General features: G+C 38.7%; 1 protein-coding gene across 2 annotated transcripts in view; it reads left to right on the plus strand.

Annotated features, from left to right (window-relative positions):
- Positions 1 to 25,213, plus strand: part of LOC126355142 (vacuolar protein sorting-associated protein 8 homolog) — a 204,863-nt gene that overhangs the window by 139,725 nt on the left and 39,925 nt on the right. For both annotated transcript variants that reach the window (XM_050005329.1, XM_050005330.1), the window contains exons 16-18: positions 10,441 to 10,621; positions 19,629 to 19,768; positions 19,935 to 20,091. In XM_050005329.1, the coding sequence (XP_049861286.1) occupies positions 10,441 to 10,621; positions 19,629 to 19,768; positions 19,935 to 20,091 (478 nt within the window). The remainder of the gene's footprint in view (positions 1 to 10,440; positions 10,622 to 19,628; positions 19,769 to 19,934; positions 20,092 to 25,213) is intronic.

Here is a 25,213-nt window from a genome sequence, read left to right on the forward strand (position 1 = left end):
TAAAGATTGGTGTGATTACTGCTTTTGTCCAGTCTGATGGAACCTGTCCTGACTCCCAGGCCATTTCAGTTATCCTGTGTAGCCATTTAAGACCTGACATTCCACTGTATTTGATGAGTTTAGACTTAATTTCATCCACACCATCTGCTTTATAGCTATGCAGTCTATTGACCATTTTCTCCACTTCCTCAAATGTGATCCTATTTCAGTCATCATTGCTATCCCATTCTACCTGGAAATCTGAAACATTACTGATTGTATTTTCACCTACATTGAGCAACTCTTCAAAATATTCCCTCCATCTGCCCAAGGCATCCACAGTATTCACCAGCAGTTTTCCTGACCTGTCCAAAATACTTGTCATTTCCTTCTTACCTCCCTTTCTAAGACTGCTAATTACACTCCAGAATGGTTTTCCAGCAGCTTGACCCATAGTCTCCAACTTGTTTCCAAAGTCTTCCCAAGATTTCTTCTTGGATGCTGCAATTATCTGTTTGGCTTTGTTTCTTTCTTCAACATAACTTTCTCTGTCTACCTGAGTTCTAGTATGTAGCCATTTTTTATACGCCTTCTTTTTCCTTTTACAGGCTTCCTTGACTGTGTCATTCCACCATGCTGTTTGCTTCATCCTACTTTTACACACTACTGTTCCAAGACATTCTTTAGCCACTTCTAGTACTGTGTCCCTGTACCTTGTCCATTCCTTTTCCAATGACTGTAATTGACTACATTCAACTAACTGGTACCTTTCTGAGATCGCTGTCATGTACTTGTGCCTGATTTCCTTATCCTGAAGTTTCTCCACTCTTATCCTCCTACATATGGACCTGACCTCCTGCACTTTTGGTCTGACAATCCCAATTTCACTGCAGATTAAATAATGATCAGTGTCACCAAAGAATCTCCTGAATACATGTGTGTCCCTCACAGCCTTCCTGAATTCCTGATCTGTTATTATATAGTCAATGTAACATCCTTGGAAAAATATTCATCTACGTCTAAACTGTGCAATGTGATGAAAAGTATTTCCAGTACCATCATCATTTCCCCTCGTCCCTGTTGTGTCCATAAATGGTACTGGGAAGGGCAGCCAGCCAGCAGTAAATCTCTGTATGATCTCTATATTTTTGTGACTTTTGAGTTCTAATCATTTTGAGAGACGTGGGAGGAAATATATGTTTCCAGACTTCTTGGAACGTACACTCCCAGAATTTTTGTGGGTAACCTCTCCATGATCCCAGTGTCTTTCACTGGAGTTTAAATATGACAAACTGCCTATTGGCTTATTCTCAGATTCTTTTGCCAATGTTTGATGATTTTTCTGATGTTTCACCACCACAAGTTGCTGGCTTGTCAAAGCTTCCCTCCCCATTGCTGGTGGCCGACAGTAGTCGAGCTCACAGCAGCAGGTTTATGTACCTGTCACACCATTGTCTGAGGGCCTTTCGCTGGTTATTATCGCAGTGGTGCTCACCTTGCTACCTGAAATGATTGTTTGCTGCAGCACTGGAATCAGGATCCATTCATCTTGGTTCTTTCCTCTTCCTTGTTAAAGCTGTTACCATGTTTGTGGATATCTGTGGCTTTGCTGAACACATGTGCTTGGTAGCTCTTCTCTACAGCAAGAACTTCCATGTCGGCAAATTCTATTATGTGATCGGTGTCTTACAGTGCATGCTTTATCATGTCCAATTTCTCCACCCATCCCAACCTGCATTACTGTCTGTGTTTGATGATAGATCAACCAATCATTTCAACATAGACTTTCCTACAAGTTCAGGGTATGTGGTATATTCCCAACATTGTTAGTGAGTCCTGTTTGTCCTTTGCTGATCTGAGATACTCTTTGATCATTTTGATCAAATTTTAAATAGCCTTTACGCCATGTGGTAATCCGTGCAGTCAACATGGTAAGATTTTTTTTTATGTGCAATTTGGAGGGAGGGGTGAGAGGGGGTGATTTCCATCCCCCCTCCCCATTTCTGATTTTAAATTACCTATCCAATCCAAGGATGTTTATTTTCCACTCACTGGATACATAAAACTTAACACTTAATTTAAATTTGTGGACCCGTAAACAGAAAATATTGACACATTATTACTGTTAACATGTTTGCTCATTAATTTTGGAAAAAGCCTAATGTCCTTAAGCACCTCAAATCATTTCAAACTGAATTGTCGTTTTCATGCTGTCATTGTTGATTTCATGTAAGGACCACCATTCATTTGTTACCTGCGCGCTTGCAAGGCAAGTAGTGTGGCAGCCATACCACAAAGGTGCCTGAGCAGCGAAGCTGAAATTCACCCACGGTTACAGCACAAGGCGAGCAAATGTGGTACCTGCAGCCACATTTAAATTAGACCCGATTTTGGCAAGAGTGCAGCGTGGACGAATATGTACTGGACAGAAGCACAAAGCAGTCCAAACTCAGCAACAATACCCTGCAGATGGAATTCGGCATGCTGGCCTTGCTAGTCATGGAGTACATGGGCCAAGCTTAACACAGCTTCCCCAGTATCGCATATGTGAAATTAATTGGTGCTGTTTGGTTGTTCTCTCGCATCCACCAAGGATATGGAGATCTCCGCAAGTTCCCGCTTCAGTAGCATTGTTAGTAAGCTGAGTGCTTGCAGGCCTGTAAGAACTATGGAATTTCAACACTGCTTTCTAGCAAAGCAAAATTTCGCCATTCATTAAGAATAGTGCATTACTAGATATGTGTGCAAACATTGACAGTCAGGATACTAACAATGGTGCTAAAGGAGATAAAATAGATGGTGGATCTGAAAACCAAATGATGATGATGATAACAGAAAGAAATAGTGTATCTATGGGGACTGAAAACTGTGAGAAGTGTGAAGGTAGGGAAGGGAGTAACAGTAGGCTTGAAATTGTATTAGGAAATTGTGTAGCATTATTGCATTTTCAGAACTAGCAAAAGATTAAGCTGTGTGGCTATCTGTAAATGACTAAAACTTGGCAATATTCACAGTGTGTTCTGAAGTTTGTGAACTTGCAGTGGAAAGCATGGAATGTGTGCATATAGAAGCATTTTTAGTTGGTGTTTCTGCTGATAATACAAAAGAACTAAATGATAAAATTTGTGATCATTCAAAGTGCAAAGGGGATAATAGTAAAATAGTTGAAGGAAAAGCACACATTCAAAGATGTATTAATTAAAGAATCTTCTTGTGATGAATGTAGTAAATTTAAGATATTTAGGAAGAAATGTTTCCAGTCTTTGCTAGACAGTATAAAAAACTGCTTTGAAGACTTTGATTTCTTTTCATTTGCAGCCATTTTAAATTCAGAAACATAGCTGTGAGACAAATATGAACATGTGTTTTATGTGACATGTCAATTCCTCGCTTATATAAGTAGGTAGATTTTAAATTAAATGAATGCACATGTGCTTCACCAGCCAAAGATTTTCGAATTTATAAAGAAAGTCCTTAAACCACACCCACTTCCGTGAAAAGAACTTGTGAAAGCAATTGAAATTATATCTACATCTACAGCTGAATGTGAACATGGATTTAGGAATCTAACACTGACTGATCAGAGAAATCAGTTACAAATTCTGACATTTTCAAATATATTTTTTATTTCAATAAATGGGCTTCCACTGCACTGCTTGTATGCAGAAAAATTTGCAACAAGGTGGATAGTCTCGGCACCACAGTGCCTTTGACACACCAACTGTCAAATCCTCGAATCTTCAGGACCAGTCTCATTCTGTGTTTTAACGGTGCAAAGAATGCTAACTAAACTTCACATAATCACTAAGAATGCCCCGTAAGTGCTTTGCAGTTTCAGAAATAATCACTGAAATGATTTATTGTGAGACGCGAAATAAATAGCTCAAACTAATATATGAATCGCCAGATGCAGGTAATAGAATGTTATTGCCACTTGCATCTCTACAGAAATTGCATTTTGCGTAACAATATCTTCTGTAGAGATACATGTTTCTGTTTCATAACCAAAAATTCAAAATCTTGCTGTGACATTCTTGTGGAATTTTCAAACAAAACATCGCCATCATTTTGCATATTTCATGGTAAAGTAGCTCTATTTTTTAGATACTTTTTTAGCCATAGCTGCCTTTGTGAGTTCTTGCTCTGTTGCCTTTTTTATCACAATAAACACAGTGCAAACTGCCCTACTTTACACTGAAATAGCTGAGTGGATTTGAATGAAATTTGGAGTGGAGATGAGTATACCCCAAATTAGCATCTAGGCTCTATATGTTTAATATAAATAGTGTATCACAGTACAGATACATGTAAAATAAAACATGAAAACATTGATACCATCTATCTCAAAAAGTTACTGACCGATTTACTTCAAATTTTTCATGATAGTGTAGTGAACATGTAGATGAACACAGTCTGTATCTTTATGTAAAATATATGTAATATACATGGGGAGGGGAAAAAAAAACCACACACACACACACACACACACACACACACACACACACACACACACACACACAGAGAGAGAGAGAGAGAGAGAGAGAGAGAGAGAGAGAGAGAGAGAGAGAGGGGGGGGGGGGGGGGGGGGGGGGAGTTGGATGAGGACAAAGACATAGGCTACACATGTTAAATTGTATATAATACAGAGGCTCAAGAGAGAATTTTTGAAGTGGCATGTACATGTGGATAGCAAGTCTTAGCATCAATATTTATTCATAAATAACTGTTTAATCATGGGTAACAGTGTGGGACAAATCTAGTAATTAACTATACTATCACACGAGGACATCCCCTTCCCTCCCCCACTTCCCTCCAAAATTGCCCACTGTTACAAATTCCTCTGTATATCTGCTGAGAGATAAGACACATTGATAACCAATTCACGTTTCAAATAATACAATAACGTACATCTGCCAGACATTCCATCTCAAAAATCAAAATCATCTGCATCTCCCTCCACGCAATTGGATCATTTTACTGTTCCAGTTACTGAAAGAGTATAAAATCTTTTAGGAGGGGAGTAAGTTCTTTTAATAATCTACATAAAATTGTCCAAGTACTTCGGCCAATCCATTTACATTCCCTCGACTGAAAAATTTTAGTTGCTTTTCTGATCCACAATGACGTACTTTAATGTTTCATGTCACTGTCCATGCAGTGGCTGAAAGAAGGAACCATATTATGATGTACAGTGAAATAGTTTCGGAAGACATAATTCAATATTTTGTGTCAGTGACCAAGGTGTGCTACAGATTACCAACGAAATATGGGAATGCCACAACTACTGATTATCAGTAAAAGTCACAAGTCAGATTAATTAACCATCAATACAGACAGATATGTCATTCTTCAATGTTGCCTGGGTTGTGCATACACGGTAAAGTCCATCAGTCATACTTGAGTGGCAAAGCAGAAGGGGCCGAGGATGATTGATGGTGCTTAAGGATGAAGGGCTTGAAGGACATAGAGCATCAGTAGGTATTGGAGGCAATGGCTTGAAGATAGTAACTGTTGGTAGAATGATGATGCTTCTGGGAAAAGGGGGCATTGGCAGATGTTGAGTGATGGTGGATGTGAGGGATGTAGCTAGATGACAATGATTCTGGAACTTCAGGCCTCGGTGGACGGAGGAGGTGATAGCTTGACAATGGCAGCCATAGGTAGGGCGACATGCAGCAAGACGTGGCACCTAGGAGCAGCAGACTGGGGTCCTGCATATTGTTGGCAACAGGTGCTCACAGCAAGGGTGATGACTCTGATTGCTGGGTTGCTGGTGTGACCAACGTGACACCCAGAGGGTGTACTGGCCACAGCATGGTCCTGCGGCGGCCTAAATACTCTCCAGCGGAGGGATATCGGAGTGGCATTGGGTGGGAATGAGACATGGTGTAAAAAAGTAGTGTCCAGATAGCAGCACTCTACCATAATAGTCACGCTGCCTATCAGTGAGGTTGACAGTGCTGCACGCCATGGAGGTGGTGTTGAAACTGACATAAATGGCCCAAGCTGTGCAAGGCTAGGCTTTTAAACAGATTCGTGAGTTATGTTGATGTGAACTGTCAATCACATCCTCCTGGAGAGCTGGCAACCTACAACACCTGTCTGGAAGACAGTATAGTTCCAGGCTGATATAATACGTACTTTGAACTTCTCTGCTATCTTCTGTTTCAGCATCAGTATGATCACTGAGCAACAGGGTAGATTATTTTGATTGGTGTACTGACTTTATGAAGACATAACTACCTAGGATTTTTCATCAGATTGGTTGGCAAAATGTTTTTCTTTTGAATTCATTGACGGTTTCTTGCATTGCTCTCCTTATGCTCATTAGGCTTCATTCAGCTTTTGATTGTTAATAAGGCTTTGAATTCACTTAAATCTGTGATGAAACTGTCTATGCTTTTTTAGTGCTTTCTAATATGTTTATTTGAACCACTACTTTAGTATTGTGCAAAAAATCATTACTTTTTCCAAATAAATGAGAAATCTTTCCCACATATGGAATAGGTAACCAATATTATATGTAGGTACAAATATAGTAACAAAATAGGTGGGAGCCAAGGGAGATGTGACTTTTGCTGGCAGTATATACAGATAAACTTTGGATGACTAGACGTTACATGAAATGTTCCAGGTTCAATTCTTATTTCTTTAATTTCATATTGTGATTAGTGTGGACTAAGTTATGCCAAACAATTAATGCCCATTGTCAAAGGAATACTTAAGTTTGTTTCTGGGTATAAAAATGTTTCTTAAAATGGAATTTTATGAGCTCGTTCAATGGATTGGAACGAAAAGTAGTTGAATCTGACATTTAGCAGTTTGTCTTAACAGTGATAGCAAAACATGATGGTAGCAGACAGAAAGCACAGTGCAGGTCAGCGCTGAAGTCGGAGCAACTAGAACAAAAATGGCAGGACGGACAAATCATAACAGATATTATCTGTGCCAGAAGGTACTGGAACTGGCTTTTTTTTGTGTGTGTGTGTGTGTGTTAATCTCAGGACTTAGTAAAATCCAGTAAATCCTCTCACATTAGTGATGTGGCAAAGGAAACTCTAGGACACTCTACAAAAAAAATCGTGGAAGTAATATTGTCCTATCTGTGTTAGTGCTGTGGCTGCATGGCTTGCTCCTGATCTGTCTCTAATGCAGTTGATAACAAAACATGCCAAAAGCTGGGTAAATAGTTATTTGCCATATCTTTCTTGCAACTAGAAGCTAGACCAGGACTCAGACTTGGAACCTTTGCCTTTCTCAGGCAAGTGCTCTACTGATCTAAAATTTAAGATCCACCCTCATAGCTACACTTCCACCAATATCTCTCTCCCACATTCCAAAACTTCACAGAAGTTGTCCTGCATACCTTGCAGGACTAGTACTTCTGGAAGAAAAGGGTGTCACAAGACATGGCTTAGCTGCAGTCTGGAGAATGTTTTCCAGAAGGAACTTTCATTTTGCAGTGTAGTGTGTGCTGATTTGAAACTTCCTGTCATATTTCCTTCCTTGCCCTATTTTGTGTCCCAGGACGTGCCGTGCCATCTTTCCACTATGACTGGGCAGTTGATTTACTGAGGCACTGCTGGTCGACTGATTGTTGTTCATATTTTGCTACTCCTGTTGAGACATACTGTATTATAGAACTGAATATCCCACTAAACTACTTTGGAACCAACCTGTTGAATGACCACATAAAGTTTCTCTTTTAAAAATATTTTGTTTGTGATGAGAAACAAACTGAAATTTTCTTTTGACACTGGGCAGTATTTATTTGGATTACTCCATCTACATATTTCAAAAACATAACTGCAGATATCTACTGAAACACTAGAGAAAATGCAGTTTGTAGCAACTGTCATGTAAGGAAAAAAAATCTGAGTATTGGAGATATTGTTTGTAAAAGCTCTAAAAGTCACTGTTCTTTTCAAAATGAGTTTCATGGTGCTGTACAGAATATTAAAAATTCTTAACGTATCATAGATTTCACACATATTGTTACTGCATCAATCTTTTCAATTCAGGGGATTATTTATGTACATCTAAATGGTTCCTGTTGTGCTGCCACATAAGAAGACAGTCCATGTTTAGTACTGAGAACAATTTTCTATAGTCTTGTTGGGTCTGAACACTGAATATTTTGACTTTTCAGAACTGTCTGCATATTTAAAGTGCCTCAGTGACACTGAGTTTCACATCTATGGGTGATTATTGACTTATCAAGATGGCAGTGTTTTATTTCGTTTTTTTACACAAAATAAATAGCTCAGTTATCGCTTCATAACATTTTCAAATTTACAAACTGACTGTGTAACAAGCTGTGGCAGACATTTGATCGCTGCAGTTCATGAAGAAAATATCATCTTCTGTTAGGAATGTAATTATACAACAGGTGATGATAGCTTTTTATTGTCAAATGCAGAACTCCACTAGAGTACAAACTCAAAGATGGTGCACCCTCTTGACATGATGGAGGTTTGAGCATAGATTCCTTTCCTGTTCTTGAAAAGAAAAACACAAATGAAATGCATGGTGAGCTGGATGACTTGTATGGAAAAGCATCCTCTATTATTACTCTGTGGCTTAATGGAATAATCATTTCCAGTGTGGTAAAGTTATTGGATGATGAGGAGAAAAGCATTAGTTCATATTCTAATGAGGAACTAGTAACTCAAAAGCAAATACAGTTGTCATTTGCAAGCTTCTAGATGTGATAGAGTTAGTAGTTTCTCATGCCTGAACAAAAATTACACCACAAGAAGCAACAACATAAAAAGGTTACGGCTTGGCCAGTGTGATGACCTTTTTGTGAACATCTGATCACCATGGATGCATGCTGTATTAATTGTTGTGACTGAGTTCTAAGCAGCGGAGCAAGCAACGGGAGCACTCAACATCACTGTTGCCATAGAAAAGGGAACAAACATAATTTCCGAAAGTTTCTCTAGTGTCCTTTAGAACTGTGGTAGTGCATTGTTGGCAGATTATCTCTGTAAGGGTCAATTATTAGAAAATAATAGGTTGCATATTGATACAAAGTGTCAGATCCAAGCAGCACTGGATGTTGTCCAAATAAGTTCACTGCAAAATTTGTCAGCAAGTTATTCACTTCAGGCAGCTACTCTGGAATATGAAATTTTTCCCATCCTCTTTACTCACACACTATGATTTCTACTTTCCTCATATGAGGAACTAGCTGCAGGATATGAATTTTGAATAAGTAGTCTGGGTTCCATTTCTGTCAGTCAGTCCTAGAAATTGTAAAGTTTCAAGTTGCACAATGGCTTGGAGTGTGTATTAAACTGTAGTACACCCTGCAGTTGGGTAGTTAAATTAGTTCAAAGGTCAGCGGAAGTCAAGTGTATACTGTATAACAGTTTGGACATGGGTAACAGGAGCACTACAGTGATCGTATCAACTTTTGAGTTCAGCCTTGCCTTTACTAATTATGGATACCACATTAACAGTTATAAATATCATCTAATGGGAGAGTGCAATAGAGATTATCTTAATTTTTTGTTCTGCTTGTACTTAACAGAAATGCACATAACATAGAAATGTTTACCTCATTATTCCACTAAATTATTGTTGCATAATGTTGTGACACTGCAAGTAGTTGACTAATTGTTTCATAAACATAAAAACTGAATAAATTTGTTTAAAAATTAAAATATTTTATAATTACTGACATTTGTCTCTGCATTTGATTAGACATAATTCCACTTGCATAACCATTAATGGGTGGACAAACAATAATCAAAATAGGAGTAAGAAAGAACTGAACAGAAACTTAAAAATTTTGAAATCTTGGAATAGGAATATAGTGGTTGTGGTGTATGACAGTTAATGTGAAGATGTGTTAGGAAGTAACAAAAATATATTGAAGTTGATGAATAGACAGCAGTAACCAAAGCCTGCTGATTAGCAATTTGCATTAATATTTAAGCATTTTGAATCAATGACGTAAGAGTAAAAAGCAGTAGCAATGCCAGTTTACCACACTGAGTTCCATCTTTAACTAAACAGAAACCAGATTACTAACAGACATAATTCAAATAGCGTGGTAGAGCTTGTTGAATTCATGTTTGTTTTATTTCTTTCCTGAGCATGTTGTGAGGTTTGTGTTATATCATAGTATTTATTGTTTTGTATTTTCATTATGCAGGTGGCTTATGCTTTTAATTACTCATTCAAGAACAATATATCTATCACTTTTATGCCATTCTGCATGTCCATTTAAGTGTCACTGTGTCTGTTACTTGCTCAGGTAGCTGTTGTACATTCTTTCCTCAGCTCATAGACATCACCTTTTCTTAATGAACTGGAGTATATAGTTTAACAGGTCCCACTAAATTTTCTCCTTGTGAAAAATGTTTTTTCTGACTCGATTTAAGTAGACATACATAATTTCTGAAGTGCCTATGATGTCAGTTTGATGACTAACATAATTTATTGTATTGTCAGCTACCGTGTATGTGAGCTATTGTATGAACAAAGACATGAATACGACAAGATTCTGCAGTGTTACCTATGGGACCCACTCCGTAAACCGCAAGTGTTTTCATATTTGCGCAATATTCTTTTGTTGTACAATAACACTGCTGAAAGGAGTAAAGTAGAAGCCCAGGTGGTGGATAATATAAAGGTGAGACCTATTTAATGTTCCCTTGAACTGTATTTCAGTTTTTTAGACCTGAGTTGTCAATGTACAAATTCAGCAATATAGTTGTAAACAATATTTTTGAGAAGTTCCAAAAACTTAAGATGAAAATTATGTTTTTAAATTTGTGTGTGGCAGCCCACTACATTTTTCTCTTTGTTTCTTGTTGTAAACACTTCTCCATTGCCATGAATATTGTTAATATTAATTTATGATCATTTTATTGTGATTATGAGAATAGTCTGGCTAGGTAGCAATGTATCTTTGAGTTAACTACGTGATTGTTCTTAGTGCTTCTCTTTCGTCTGAAATGGAGATACAAGCAATGTAAGTCCATTCTCATTTCTTTAACTTAACTCAGCTACAAAGGCACTGGGATAACCAATTGCAAATTTTCCACCTTTAGTTCTCTTTAGTAACTTTTTTTCCATCTATCTTCTGACCGGTTTGTAGCAGCCCGCCACAAATTTCTCTTATGTTCCAACCTCTTCATCTCAGAGTAGCACTTGCAACCTATGTCATCAATTATTTGCTGGATGTATTCCAGTATCTGTCTTCCTCTATAGCTTGTGCCCTCTACAGCTCCTTCTAGTATTGTAGAAGTCATTCCGTAATGTCGTAACAGATGTCCTATCATCCTGTCCCTTCTTTTTGTTGTCTTTTCCACATATTCCTTTCCTCTCTGATTCTGAACAGAACCACCTGATTCCTTACCTCATCAGTCAACCTAATTTTTATCATCATCTGTAGCACCACATCTCAAATACTTAGATTGTTTTCTTTTCCTGTTTTCCCATAGTCCATGTTTCACCACCTTATGGTGCTGTGCTCCAAATATTGTTTCTCAGAAACTTCTTCCTCAAATTAAGGCCTATGTTTTATACTAGTAGACTCCTCTTGGCCAGGAATGCCCTTTTTGTCAGTGCTAGTTGGCTTTTGATGTACTTTGCTCTGTCCGACACTGTTTACTTTGCTGCTCAGGTAGTAGAATTCCTTAACTTCATCTACTTTGTGACCATTAATCTTGATGTTGAATTTCTCATTGTTCTCATTTCTGCTACTCCTCATTACTTTCTTCTTTCTTCGATTAACCCTCAATCCATAGTCTGTTCTCATTAGACTGTTCATTCCATTCAGCAGATCACATAAGTCTGCCTCACTTTCACTCAAGATAGCAATGTCATCAGTGTATCATATCACTGATATCCTTTCACCTTGAATTTTTTTTTTATTTCCATAATTGATTCTTTGATGTACAGATTGAACAGTAGGGGTGAAAGACTAAATCCATCTTACACTCTTTTTAATCCAAGCACTTCATTCTTGGTTGTCCACTCTGTACTCTTGTACATAATTGTACATTGCCCGTCTCTCCAGCTCTCCCTATAGCTTACCCATGTTTTTCTCAGAATTTCAAGCATCTTGCAACATTCAACATTGTCAGATGTTTTTTCCATGTTGTCAGTGTTCTGAATGTCCCTTGGTTTTTCTTTAGTCTTGCTTCTATTATCAGCTGCAACATCAGAGTTGCCGCTATGGTGACTTTACCTTTCTTAAAGCCAAACTGATTGTCATCCAACATGTTTTAAATTTTCATTTTCTGTTAAGCTGATTGTGTGATAATTCTTGCATTTGTCAGCTCTTGCAGTCTGTGGAATTGTGTGGCTGATTTTTTTTTTGTGAAAGCCAGATGGTATGTTGCCAGACTTGTATGTTCTACACACCAATGTCAATAGTCATTTTGTTGCCACTTCCACGAACAATTTTAGAAATTCTAATGGAATGTTATCTGTTCCTTCTGCCTTATTCTATCTTAAGTCCTTCTTCATAGCTCTTTTAAATTCTGATTCCGATACTGGTTCCCCTGTCTCTTCCAAGTCATTCTCCTGTTTCTTCTTCTATCACATCAGACAAATCTTCCCCCTCATAGAGGCTTTCAGTGTACTCTTTGCACCTATCCCCTCTCTCCTCCTTAATGTTACCATGCTTCCTTTTAGTGTCACCAAAGGATGTTTTGACATTCCTTTATGCTGAGTCAGTCATTCAACAATCATTTCCTTTCCAATTTCTTCACATTTTTCATGAAACCATTTTGTCTTAGTTTCCCTGCATTTCCTATTTGTTTTGTTCCTCAGTGACTTGTATTTCTGTGTTTGTAAATTTCCTTGACATCTTTGTACGTCCTTCTTTCATCGATCAACAGAAGTATTTCTTCTGTTACGCTGGTTTCTTTGTGGCTACCTTCTTTGTAGCTATGTTTTTCTTTCCAGATTTTGTGATGAACCTTTTTAGAGATGTCCATGCCTCTTCAACTGTACTACCTCCTGAGCCATCCCTTATTGCTGTCTCTAAAGCCTTAGAGAACTTAAGGTGTATCTTCTCATCCTTAGTACTTCTGTATCCCACTTCTTTATCCCACTTCTTTACGTATTGATTATTCATGACTAATGTCTTAAACTTCAGCCTACTCTTCATCACTACTATGTCATGATCTGAGTCTACATATGCTCTTGGGTATGCCTTAAAATCCAGATTTCGGAATCTCTGTCTAACTATGATGCAATCTAACTGAAATTTTCCCGTATTACCCAACATTTTCCAAGTATGTCTCCTCCCCTTGTGATTCTTAAGCAGAGTATTCGCTATTACTAGCCGAAATTTATTACAGAAGTCTATTAGTCTTTGTCCTCTCTCATTCCCTGTCCCAAGACGATATTCTCCTGTAACCATTTCTTGTACTCCTTCCCCTACAACTGCATACCAGTCCTATGACTTTTAGATTTTCATCTTCTTTTACATACTGTATTACACTTTCAACAGCCTCATATACTTTCTTTCTCTCTCCATCTAAAGCTTGCGACATTGGCATATATACCTGAACTATCGTTGTTGGTGTTGATTTGCTGTCAATTCTATGGACAGCCGTATCACTGAACTGTTCACAGTAATACACAATCTGCCCTACCTTCCTGTTCATAATGAATCCTACTCCCATTATATCACTTACTCCTGTATTGATATTATCCTATAGTCGTCTGTCCAGAAATCCTCATCTTATTTCCAATTCACTTCATTAGCCCCTACTATATCTCCATTGAGCCTGTGCACTTCCCTTTTCAGATTTTCTAGCTTTCTTACCATGTTAAAGCTTCTGACATTCCAAGCCCCGACTTGTAGAATGTTATCACTTCATTAGTTATTAAATCTTTTTTTCATAAAACTTTGAACATAGCTGCTAAGGTTCAGTGACCGTGTCAGAATTATATTACAGCAAATAAGCCCTCGGTCACAAATATTAAGTCAAAATTGACCAGGTTTCAACGCTACTATGAGCGTCGTCTTCAGAATTAGACTAACTGTTCTAAAACATATTAGATATATAATACATTAATAAAATTAAAGTTTGTACTGACTGGAAAAAGATGCAGTACTTAAAAGTCTTGTTGCAACCCTTGTTCACTAAAGTACGAACAGCCCTTAGCGGCCCGCCATCTTTCTTACAACTATTTATGACATAACCTTTCTGGCTTAGATCTTTTTTAATATGTGACTTGTAAGTACTGCATCTTTTTCCAGTCAGTACAAACTTTAATTTTATTAATGTGTTATATACCTAATACGTTTTAGAACAGTTTGTCTAATTCTGAAGATGACGCTCATAGTAGCGTCGAAACCTGGTAAATTTTGACTTAATATTTGTGACCGAGGGCTTATTTGTGCTAATATAACTTTTTTTTCATAGTTGCCTCCCCCTTGACAGTCCTGTACTGGAGATCCAAATGGGGGACTATTCCAGAATCTTTTTTCCAATGGAGAGATCATCATGACACTTTTCCATTTACAGGCCACATGTCCTGTGGATACACACCGTGTGTGTCTTTAATGCAGTAGTTCCCATTGCCTTCCGTATCCTCACGCCATTGGTCATTTCTGAGTCTCCTGCCTTTAGGGGCAGTTTCCCACTATAGGGCTGAGACAGTGCCCAAAGTCTCTGACCACTCCTCTGCCCCCCTTTGACGAGGCTGTTGGCAGAATGAGGGAGACTTTTAAACTGGAAGTCTTTGGCCATCAATGCTAATTATTAATCAAGGTTTAAGTTGTGGCTGGTTTCGAACATGGAATTGAGAATGTTTTGATTTCTAATCAAAGACGCTATGCCTAGACCACAGATAACCTCTAATTAGCACAACATAACTCATAAGAACAAGTGGTGTGACAAGAAGAGAAAATGATAGACCAGACCACCATTTCAAACCAGCCTTATGCAACTTTGTCAATAATGCCGACCTAATGCTTTTACATTTTAGTATGTACACTCAAATTATTTTTAAATGCTGAGTGTGGCTGAGTTCAATTGTTAGCAATTTTCATCATGTTATACTTTGTTAATATTGTCTTTCACTGCAATGAAGATTTGCATAAAGACTTCATTCCACCAGGTTGTATTTTAAAACTGTGCTTCATTCAGCACTACTAGTTTCAGGCGTGGCCCAGTTTAAAGTGAATGTTTGCTTGAACAATACATCCACTGTAGTGGTATGGCTTTTAGGTTGGAACTTTCTTTTTGTTATGGTATGTTGTTATGTTTTAGATGCATTTGAAAGTGCACCATGCCCAAAACTAGTATTGCTGAGTAAAGTACAGTTTTAAAATACAGCCCAGTGGGATGATGTCTTTCCTTACATTTATACATTTATAGTGGCTGTAGAACCCACCCAGAAGAAAATGAACAAAGAAGGTTCTTTTTGCCTGTGTAAAACAGGAAATTCATTTAAGAAATTTGTTAAATTTACAGAGAGACAGAAATGCTGGCTCTAAATACCAATAGAAACACTCAAAATCAAAAATAATAATCCTAGGTTTTTAGAAATATATGTTCCGTCTGCAGGGAACAAAGAGGGATTTGTTGGGGAAAGATTGGAATAGAAGGGCAGGTCCCAGAAGTGGATGGCTATGAGAACCAGGATGCTTCACCTTTTTTCCATGTTTTCATGGCCGTGATGGAATTTTTCATCTCAGAAGCAGTTTACCCAGGCTTGGTACAAGTTCATTGACAGTATCTTTGTGATCTGGATTTACTGTAAAGAAAGAACTACTCCTCCTCCACCAATAGCTTAATACTTTTCCCACATCTCTTTCTTGTGAGAACATGCTTGATCACCATAACTAACCAACCATGCAGCACCAGTTCCCTTTTCTATTGCAAGCCTATTCTTCTGTTTTTCTCCCTCTGCCTTTCACAAATTGTGCTGGGAAGGTGACCCACTGTGGTGAACATTCCACTTTTTTTGCCTTTCTGTCTTTGCATCCTTCCTTTCTGGCAGAGGTGCTACACCAAAAACCCAACACACGAGAAATAATTGCTGTTACACAGGTTGTCACGGACTCTGTCTACAACAGACAAGTGCGCTCATTGTGACTTTGTAAGCCTTAGCTGTTTGTGTGAGGATGCCTCTGGATTTTACCATTTTTAATGTGTATCTCTCTCCTGATTGTGAAGTGTTTGACTGTATTGTCTGCTGTGATTTCTTAGCTCCCCCCACCTTTCCTCATTTTGGATGACTTCAATGCCAGCTGCGACATGGAACTATAGCCATTTGCCGTGGTACAGCTATTGAAACATTGCTCACAGAGCTTGGTCAGTCTCCTGAATGCTAGTGCCCATACACCCTTCAGTGTGGCATGTGGATCATATTTGGCCTTTAATCGTTCGATTTGCAACCCTAATCTTCTCCCCTCCAGTCATTGGTGAGTCCATGACAACCTGTGTACCAGCAACTATTTTCTGATTGTCCTGCCCCCCCCCCCCCCCCCGCCCCCCAATCAGCATCACTTACCTGGCTGTCCATTCAGATGAGCTCTCAACAGTGTTGACTGGAATGCTTTTGCCTCTGCCGTCACCCTTAGCATCCCACCATGTGGAGATATCTATGGGGTTGGCCAGAGTATAGCCATTCTATCGGCTGCAGACTTAATCATCCCCTACACCTCAGCATACCTCCATCGGAAGACAATGTGGACAACGGTGGACTTACGAAATCACCATGATCATTAGAGATCACAGAGAGGCTCTCGTACATCATAAGCAACAGCCATCGATGGAGAACCTCATTGCCTTAAATGGCTCTATGCCTGGGTCCACTGCCTATTAAAACAACAGAAAGAAGGATGCTGGGAACAGAGGGCTACTACCACTGGACCACGTTCCGCTCCTTCACAGGTTTTGACAAAGGGTCAGTGCCTCTGTGGACAACAGTCCTCCCACATGTGTATCAGGTGTCTCCCTGAATGATATTGTATGCACTGACCCACATGCTATCATCAAACACGTTGCTCAAGCATCCGTGTCTGAGAAATATCAGCCTGCATTTTGTGTCCTCAAGTGGTGGATAGAGCGAATTCACTTTCCTGTCATTACATATAATATAGAGCCATATAATTCCCCTTCAGTGAGTGGGAATTCCTCAGTGCCTTAGTCCTGTGCACTGACATGACTCGAGGGCCAGATTACATCCACAGCCAAATGCACTAACACCAATCGATGGATTGCCAACATCCATCCTTGCCATTTCTAGTAATGTCTGGAGCAAGGGTGAATTCCCATCTCATGATCGTTGTGGTACTGAAACAGGATAAACACCTCCTTGTGATGGACAGTGATCACCCAATTAGTCTTACTACTGTTCTTTGCAAGTTGCTAGAATGTATGGTGAGCCAGCATTTGTGTTGGTACCTTGAGTCTTGAGGTCTTTTTGCTCTGTCCCAAGGCAGTTTTCATGAAGGTCATTCTAGTGCCAACAATTTGGTCTGCCTGTAGTCTGCCATTCAGTTAACTTTTTCCCTTATCATTGTCTTCTTCGACTTGCAAAATGCTTAAAACACCATATGGTATCATCACTATCTTCATTACTCTGTTGGTGGGGTCTCAGAGGCCCACTCATAACTTTTGTTGGGAACTTCTTGTTACTCTGTGTGTTCTGGATTCAAGTTGGTAATTCCTACAGAACCCCCCCCCCCCCCCCCCCATGTACAAAATAATGGGATCCTGCAGGGCTCTTCACTGAGTGTTCCCCTTTTTCTGGTGGCTATCAGTGGTCTAGTTGCAGCTGTGAGGCCTATGGAGTCATCCTTAGGTTTTTTTGAACGTACTATTGCTCCTGCTCTGTGGGTGTTGCTGAGTGCAGGGTGCCATACGAAATCCAATGTGTGGACGTCTATCCCTGGTTTCCAGTTTTCAGTCAGACTGGTCTTTAATGCTTCCCCATCTTAGGCAAACATGCTGGCCACAGCTTAATACTCTTCACTGCCTTAGTAACATCAGCTGAGGTGCTGACTGCTCTACACTTTTGTGGCGTTACAAATCTCTGATCCTGTCCTGTCTTGATTAGGGGAGTGTGGTATATTGCTAATCATCACCTTCAGTATTGTGGATGCTGACCCGATACACCATTGTAGGGTCTGACTTGTAACAGGTGCCTTTCAGGCTAGCCATGTGAACAGGCTATTTGCGGAGACTCATAGGCACCAACTGCTGCTCAACTACATGATGCACATTTGCTGCTCCCCTGTGCTTCTGAACTATTGCATGCTTTATCCTGGTAGTGGGATCAAACTCACACAACATAGGCTCAGGACTAATCACTGTCACAGTTTGTATACACAATCTGCTCTGAACTCAATCTTCCCCCTTTCTCACATCTCGTCTGGGAGCAGTCATGTACACCCTCATGGTGTGTAACCCGTCCTTCGATCTGTCTTGACCTATCCTGTGGATTGAAAGATTCTGTTGACCCTAGGAGTTTTGGCTTCCTGTTCCTGGCCTTTATTGATCCATTTCCGGATTCACAGTGGTGTACACTGACAGCTCTGTAATTGACAGATAAACCCATTTTACCTACACATACGCAAGATGCAGTGAACTATGCTCCCTGCAAAATGGATGCATTGTATTTACTGCAGAATTGGTGGCCACCACTTGAGCCCTGAGTCACTTTCATTATCACACCGGTGAGACATTCTTAATGTCCATAACTCCCTGAGTGGTCTTCAGGCTATCAACCAGTGCTACTCTTGACATCCATTGGCCGTGACTATACTGGATCTCCTTTCTGACCTCCTTCAAGCTGAATATTCAGTCATCTTTGTGTGAACCCCAGGTCATGTTGGATCCCAGGGAATGAAGGTGCTGACCAGTTTGCCAAGTTGGCTACCAGGTTGCTGACTTTTTAGATGTGTATACTGGAACCAAACTTTTGGTCGGCTCTATGCCATCAGTTGTTGAGGGCTTGGAACATGGATTGGTGTGCCTTGGTTTCTCCTAACAAATGCTAGCAATAAAAGGGACAGCAACCATATGGCAGTCTTCCCTTCATGCTTCTTGCAGATAATCTAGTGTTCTTTGTCACCTTAACATAGGTCACACTTGGCTGATCTATAGTCACATCATACAACATGAGTTTCCACCCCACTGTCAGTGTGATGCCTATCTGCACTCACTCACTCACTCCCCTTCTATTCCATTATCTGTTCCTCTTATAATTCATCCTCACTTCTAACTCTGTGCCGACTGTGATCCTAAACTGAAGCCAGTACAGTGCTTGCTTATCTACTGTCTCTCTGGTTCCTTTTTCTCCATCTTTACCTCTTCATTCTCACAACAGATGGGTTCCTGTCTGTGTGTCTGTGCCCCATTTATATTTGCCCCAACCAAACCCTTTTTTTTCCTTAAGTTGTGTAGTTCAAAAAGCTAGGATTCTTATGTTTTATTTAATGTGTTTCTATTTGCAGTTCTTAGAGTCGCATCTTCTGAAGGCAAGTATCGGCCATTCATTCTACATCTTTATAATATTAACAATAACTCTTGTTAGATTATTGTTATTCTACCAGCTTAGTTTTCAGTCACATTTAGTCCTTAAGTTCTGTATCTCCTATGTAATTATTACTGATGATGATGATGATAATGATGATGATGGCATTGTTTTCTGTTCGGCAGGAACTGTTGGATATTGATGCTGTAAAGACTGCTCAAATTATAGTCTTGCATTTACCTCAGACAGTTCCAAAGATATTAAGAAAACTTGACCTTGAACCAGAGGTCTTATATCAGTTCCTCCATGGTTTGTTTGATTTCAGGTAACTCTCCAGCTTATATTTTTTCTGGTAAAGCAATAGGTATTTTCTGTAAATTGCATATTAGATATGTTCTATCATAGTCACTGATGCATTGTCAGGAAAAGCCTGATCTGAAATATTGGAATAGTTACTTGATCAATACAAATCGGATGACTTTTATTTTCAGGGATTCACATGCAAACTTAAGTCATCTGAAGGACGACCTGACCCTTGAGCCACAATTAGTTGAGCAATACATTCAGTTAATGTGCCAGTACAATCCAGCAAAGGTTTACTCCTTTATTACTAGCTTCGATGGGTATCGTCTTGATAATACATTGAAGGTAATCAATATTTTTAAAGCATTCAAATGACCATGGATTTTGTGTGTCTTTGTGTATGTGGATTTGGAAGCAAATGTGATTGTTATTTGAGATAATAGGGCTTGCAAATTGCATAAATTGGTGATAATATATGACAAACTGGAAAAGATTATTCTATGAACAAACAAAACACACCTATCCCAAAATAAGATTCTTAATATCAGTTTGGATTACAAAAGGACCTCTCCACAGAATGTGACTTTTTCAGTTCATAGATCAGATTATACAAAACTTTCAATATTGCCAGATGGTAGTTTGTGTCTCTTGTGAAAAGCCTTTGGTTGTGCAGATCACAAATTCTCTCTCAGAGAAATTCAAGTAGTATGGCATCAGAGATCTTGCTGTAAACTATTTCTCATCGTATTTCATTAAAACAAAGCAGTAATGCACATTAAGAAATCCAGGAAATGTGCACACTTAAGCAACATACACAGAATGGGGAATAATCACAGGAATTGATATTTGTTCAACTTGAAAACATAAATAATACATGCTATTTAGTACTGCCTAAGGCCTGACCCGACCATTAGCAATAATGTATGTACGAGGAACTTTCAGGTGTTATGTTGGTGAGAACCTGAACTAGCAATCAGATTTATTGATCTTATTAAATGTCAATGCTCTATAACTTTTACATTATAAATAACAGCCTTCAGAGATAAAATTTCTAAAAGCTGACTTTTCATTCATTAATGTCTTATATGATCGTATTTTGGGGCAACTCTTCTTTTAGGAAGAAAGTGGTTGTTGTGTAGAAATTTTAACACTTCGAGGTGTGGGCAGTTAGAGCATCATTCAACTGATCAAGACTGTGCGTTTTCACAGTTTTTCTGAATTTTGTGTAGTAGTCTCTGGTGCATCAGTTTATTGCATTCACAGTAAGGTTCCCTTTTTTTTTATTTTTTTATTTTTTTTTATTTTATTCTGCAAAGAAACATAAAGTTACATTAGTGACAATGATCAGCATTGTTATGATTACTAGTGAAATCCATAGATTAAGATACCAGAATGGAAATAAATGACTAACAGGTGAGAAAGATTAAGTATTATCTTCTCAGTGTACCCAAGAAAATGAAATTTTGAAAGAATTTTTTTGGCCAGATCGCTACACTAGTAAGGACCAGTAGTACAGTCCCCGGCTAGCAGCCACTTAAGTTCTGTTCTGGAAATAACGCGGAAAACATATTGTACGAACATGTAATAACGCCTATTGGGAGAATAATCACGGGATAACTAAACCTGTGATTTCGGCAGGGTTAGTGAATTTAACTGGCAAACAAATTTTGACAATGCCAGGAATAGCTACAGAATTAGTGATTGTTAGAAGGAGGAAGGAGAAGAAACAGGGACATCACACAAATTATGGAATAATAAAACAATTTCAAATTTATATAAACATTTTGATACTAGCCTACTTTTGGATCTCATACTTGAGAAACTGGTTTGTATGAATGAAATGTTAAATTAATTCCTAACATAAAGCTGTTTGCTTGTAGTAGGCATAATAGGCTTTTGATATTGGTACTTCGTGAATTATATTCTGTCGTGATATAAAAATGACCATTTGTGCCAAAACAGTCTCATTTATTCGGTGTGAGTTACAAAATTGCTCCAATATTAGAAAGGCGTATTTTGTTTTATCCAGCAAACAGTGACAAAATAGACGTAATCAGATCAAGAAACCACGACAGTCTTGGGAATTATTTATATTAACAGGTTTTTCAGTATTACATAACATTTTGATTTTTCATGTAGCAAAACATTTGATGAACTTCGATGAGGTAATAGATTCTTTCGCAGAAATGAAAGCACGCCATGTAAATCTGTATCAAGATTAGATAGAAAAAATGCTAGGAGCTAAGGATTTAAGAAATGTGTACTTTCTTGCTTGTCTCTTGTCTTTATTAGTTTTATGTATCCTATACTTAATTTTATCTCACACAAAACATCAAGTTATTAGCTAGTCAGGCTCACCTCTGAACAGTTGTACCTCGTGTGAATTGTATCCATTTGTACCATCGTAGTTGGATTAACAGTAACAGTTCCTGAATATCTCTTGTAACTGCAAATCTCACTTCTAACTTTCCATACCTTGAAAGTTAGTCCTAGCATCCAGTGATAAATAGTAAGCAATGCATGTGGTTGTTTGGAAAACAACACTCCTGAATTCAGTTGTTGGTTCACAATTGCAACTCCCACCTCTTCAATAACATGTAGTCACATCATGAGTACAATTATTCTTTGGATTGTCCTCGCTGTTACATTGCTTACTGGAAAGGAATGCTCGTCAATACCCCTTCCTTCTTCAAAATGTGTGTCCATATAACAAAAATAACAAATTACTGACATTAATAGCTTATAAACTGCTAACATACAATACAGGTGTAATACTACAAAACGGAGAAGGAGAAGGAGAAGAAGAAGAAGAAGAAGAAGAAGTGCAAAAGTATACTGTAAACTAGTCCTCGATGTACATCTACATAGGTACTCTGCAAGCTATCATACAGTGAGTACCGCTACTAGTCATTTTCTTTCTTGTTCCACTCGCAACTAGAGCAAGGGAGAAATGACTATATATGCTTTTGTATGAGCCCTAATTTCTCGTATCTTATCTTTTCTCGTATCTTATCTTTTCTCGTATCTTATCTTTTCTCGTATCTTATCTTTTCTCGTATCTTATCTTTTCTCGTATCTTATCTTCTTGGTCCTTAAGCGCAATATATGTTGGAGGCAGTAGAATCGTCTGGCAGTCAGTTTTAAAAGGTGGTTCTCTAAATTTTCTCAATAGTGTTTCTCAAAAAGAATGTCGCCTTTGCTCCAGAGATCCCCATTTGAGTACTCAAAGCATCTCCATAATACTTACGTGTTGTTCAAACCTACCAGTAACTAATATAGCAGTTGGTCTCTGAATGGCTTCGATGTCTTCCTTCAATCCGACCTGGTGAAGATCACAAACTCATTACTCAAGAGTAGCTCGCACCAGCATCCTATATGCTGTTTCCTTTATAGGTGAACCACCCTTTTTTCTAAAATTCTCCCAATAAACCCAAGTCGACCATTCACCTTCCCTACCAAAGTTCTTACATGCTCTTTTCATTTCATATATCTTTTCAGTGTTATACCCAGACATTTAAACTACTTGACTGTGTCAAGCAGGACACTAGTAATACTGTATCTGAACATTACAGGTTTTTCCTTCCTTCTCATCCACATAATTTACCTTTTTCCACATTCAGAGCTATCTGCCATTCATCACATCACATCATTCAAATCTAGCACCCCGCCTCTGAATTGTTTCGAAGTCTTCCTTTAATCTAACCTGGTGTGGTTCCCAAACACCTGAAGAACAGAGTGCTCTAGCATCCTATAAGTGGTCTCCTTTACAGATGAACCATATTTCCCTAAAACTCTCTCAATAAAACACAGTCGACCATTCACCTTCCCAACCACTTTCATCACATGCTCGTCCCATAACATATTGCTTTGCAACATTACGCACAGATATTTAAACACTGTGACTGTGTCAAGCAGGACAATACTAATACTGCATCCGAACATTACAATTTTATTTTTCCTACTCAGTTGCATTAACTTACATTTTTCTACATTTAGAGACAGCCGTGATTCATTGCACCAACTGGAAATTTTGTCTAAGTCGTCTTGCATCTTCCTACAGTCATTCAACTTCAACACCTTACCTTACACCAAAGCTTCATCAGATAACAGCAGTAGTCTTGTCGCACTTCCCTGGGGCACTCATGATGATACTCGATGACATACTAGGTTCTATTACGTAAGACGTCTTCGAGCCATTCGCATGTCTGTGAACTTATTCCATTTGCTCGTACCTTCATTAACATCCTGCACTTGGGCACCATGTCAAATGCTTTCCAAAAATATAGAAATATGGAATCTTTCTGTTGCCCTTCGTCCATAGTTCACAGTATATCATCTGAAAAAAGGGAAAGTTGAGTTTCACGTGAGTGATGCTTTTTAAAACCATGCTGATTTGTGGGCATAAGCTTCTTAGTCTCAAGAAAGTTCAGTTTATGCAAACTGAGGATATGATCAAGGATTCTGCAGAAAATTGAAGTTAGGGTTCTTAGTCAGTAATTTTGGGGGCCCATTCTTTTATCCTTATTATATACTGGAGCTGCTGCGCTTCTTTCCAGCCACTTGGGACTTCGTGCTGGGTGAGAGGTTCACAATAAATGCAGCCTAGGTAAGGGGCCACTGTTGTAGAGTGCTCTTTGTAAAACCAAATTGGGATTCCATCCAGACCTGGTGATTTATTTGCTTTCAAATCTTTCAGTTGTTTCTCTACACCAGGGATGCTTATTACTATGCCGTCCATTTGAAAGTCTGTCTGATGGTCAAATGATATGTTTGCAAAATTCTCCTGTGTGAACAATTTCTTGAATGTGAAATTTAAAACTTCAGCTTTGGTTTTGATATCTTCAATTACCACACCAGACTGGTCAACAAGGAACTGCAGGGAAGACTTAGATCCGCTTAGCAATTTTATTTAGTACCAAAACTTTCTCAGGTTCTCCGCCAGATCTTTTGTTCAGATATGATAGTGGTAGTTGTAGTATGCTTCACACGGAGATCATTTTGACAAATGCATGAATCTTCTCCGAATCTTATGAATTTTGTTTTTAAACCACGGTGGATCTTTTCATCCCTTATCCACTTACTAAGCAAACAACTCTCCAGACCAGGATTTATAGTCTGGTTAAGCTTTGTCCATAATTCCTCTATATCCATCTTACTGGACCTAATTGATGTCAATTCACCAATCTTGACTGATTTATTAACTTTTGTAATCATAGTTACTATAAGGACATATTAAAAACAAAGATTCCAAGACTTACCAAGTGGGAAAGTGCCGATAGACATTCATAATAAAATAACACACAAACACACACACACAATTTCTAGCTTTCACAACCAGCGGTTGCTTCTTCAGGAAAGAGGGAAGGAGAGGGAAAGACGAAAGGATGTGGGTTTTATGGGAGAGGGTAAGGAGTCATTCCAATCCTGGGAGCGGAAAGACTTACCTTAGGGGGAAAAAAGGATAGGT

This window comes from Schistocerca gregaria, chromosome 3 (genome assembly GCF_023897955.1).
Source record: "Schistocerca gregaria isolate iqSchGreg1 chromosome 3, iqSchGreg1.2, whole genome shotgun sequence".
Classification (NCBI taxonomy): Eukaryota; Metazoa; Arthropoda; class Insecta; order Orthoptera; family Acrididae; genus Schistocerca; species Schistocerca gregaria.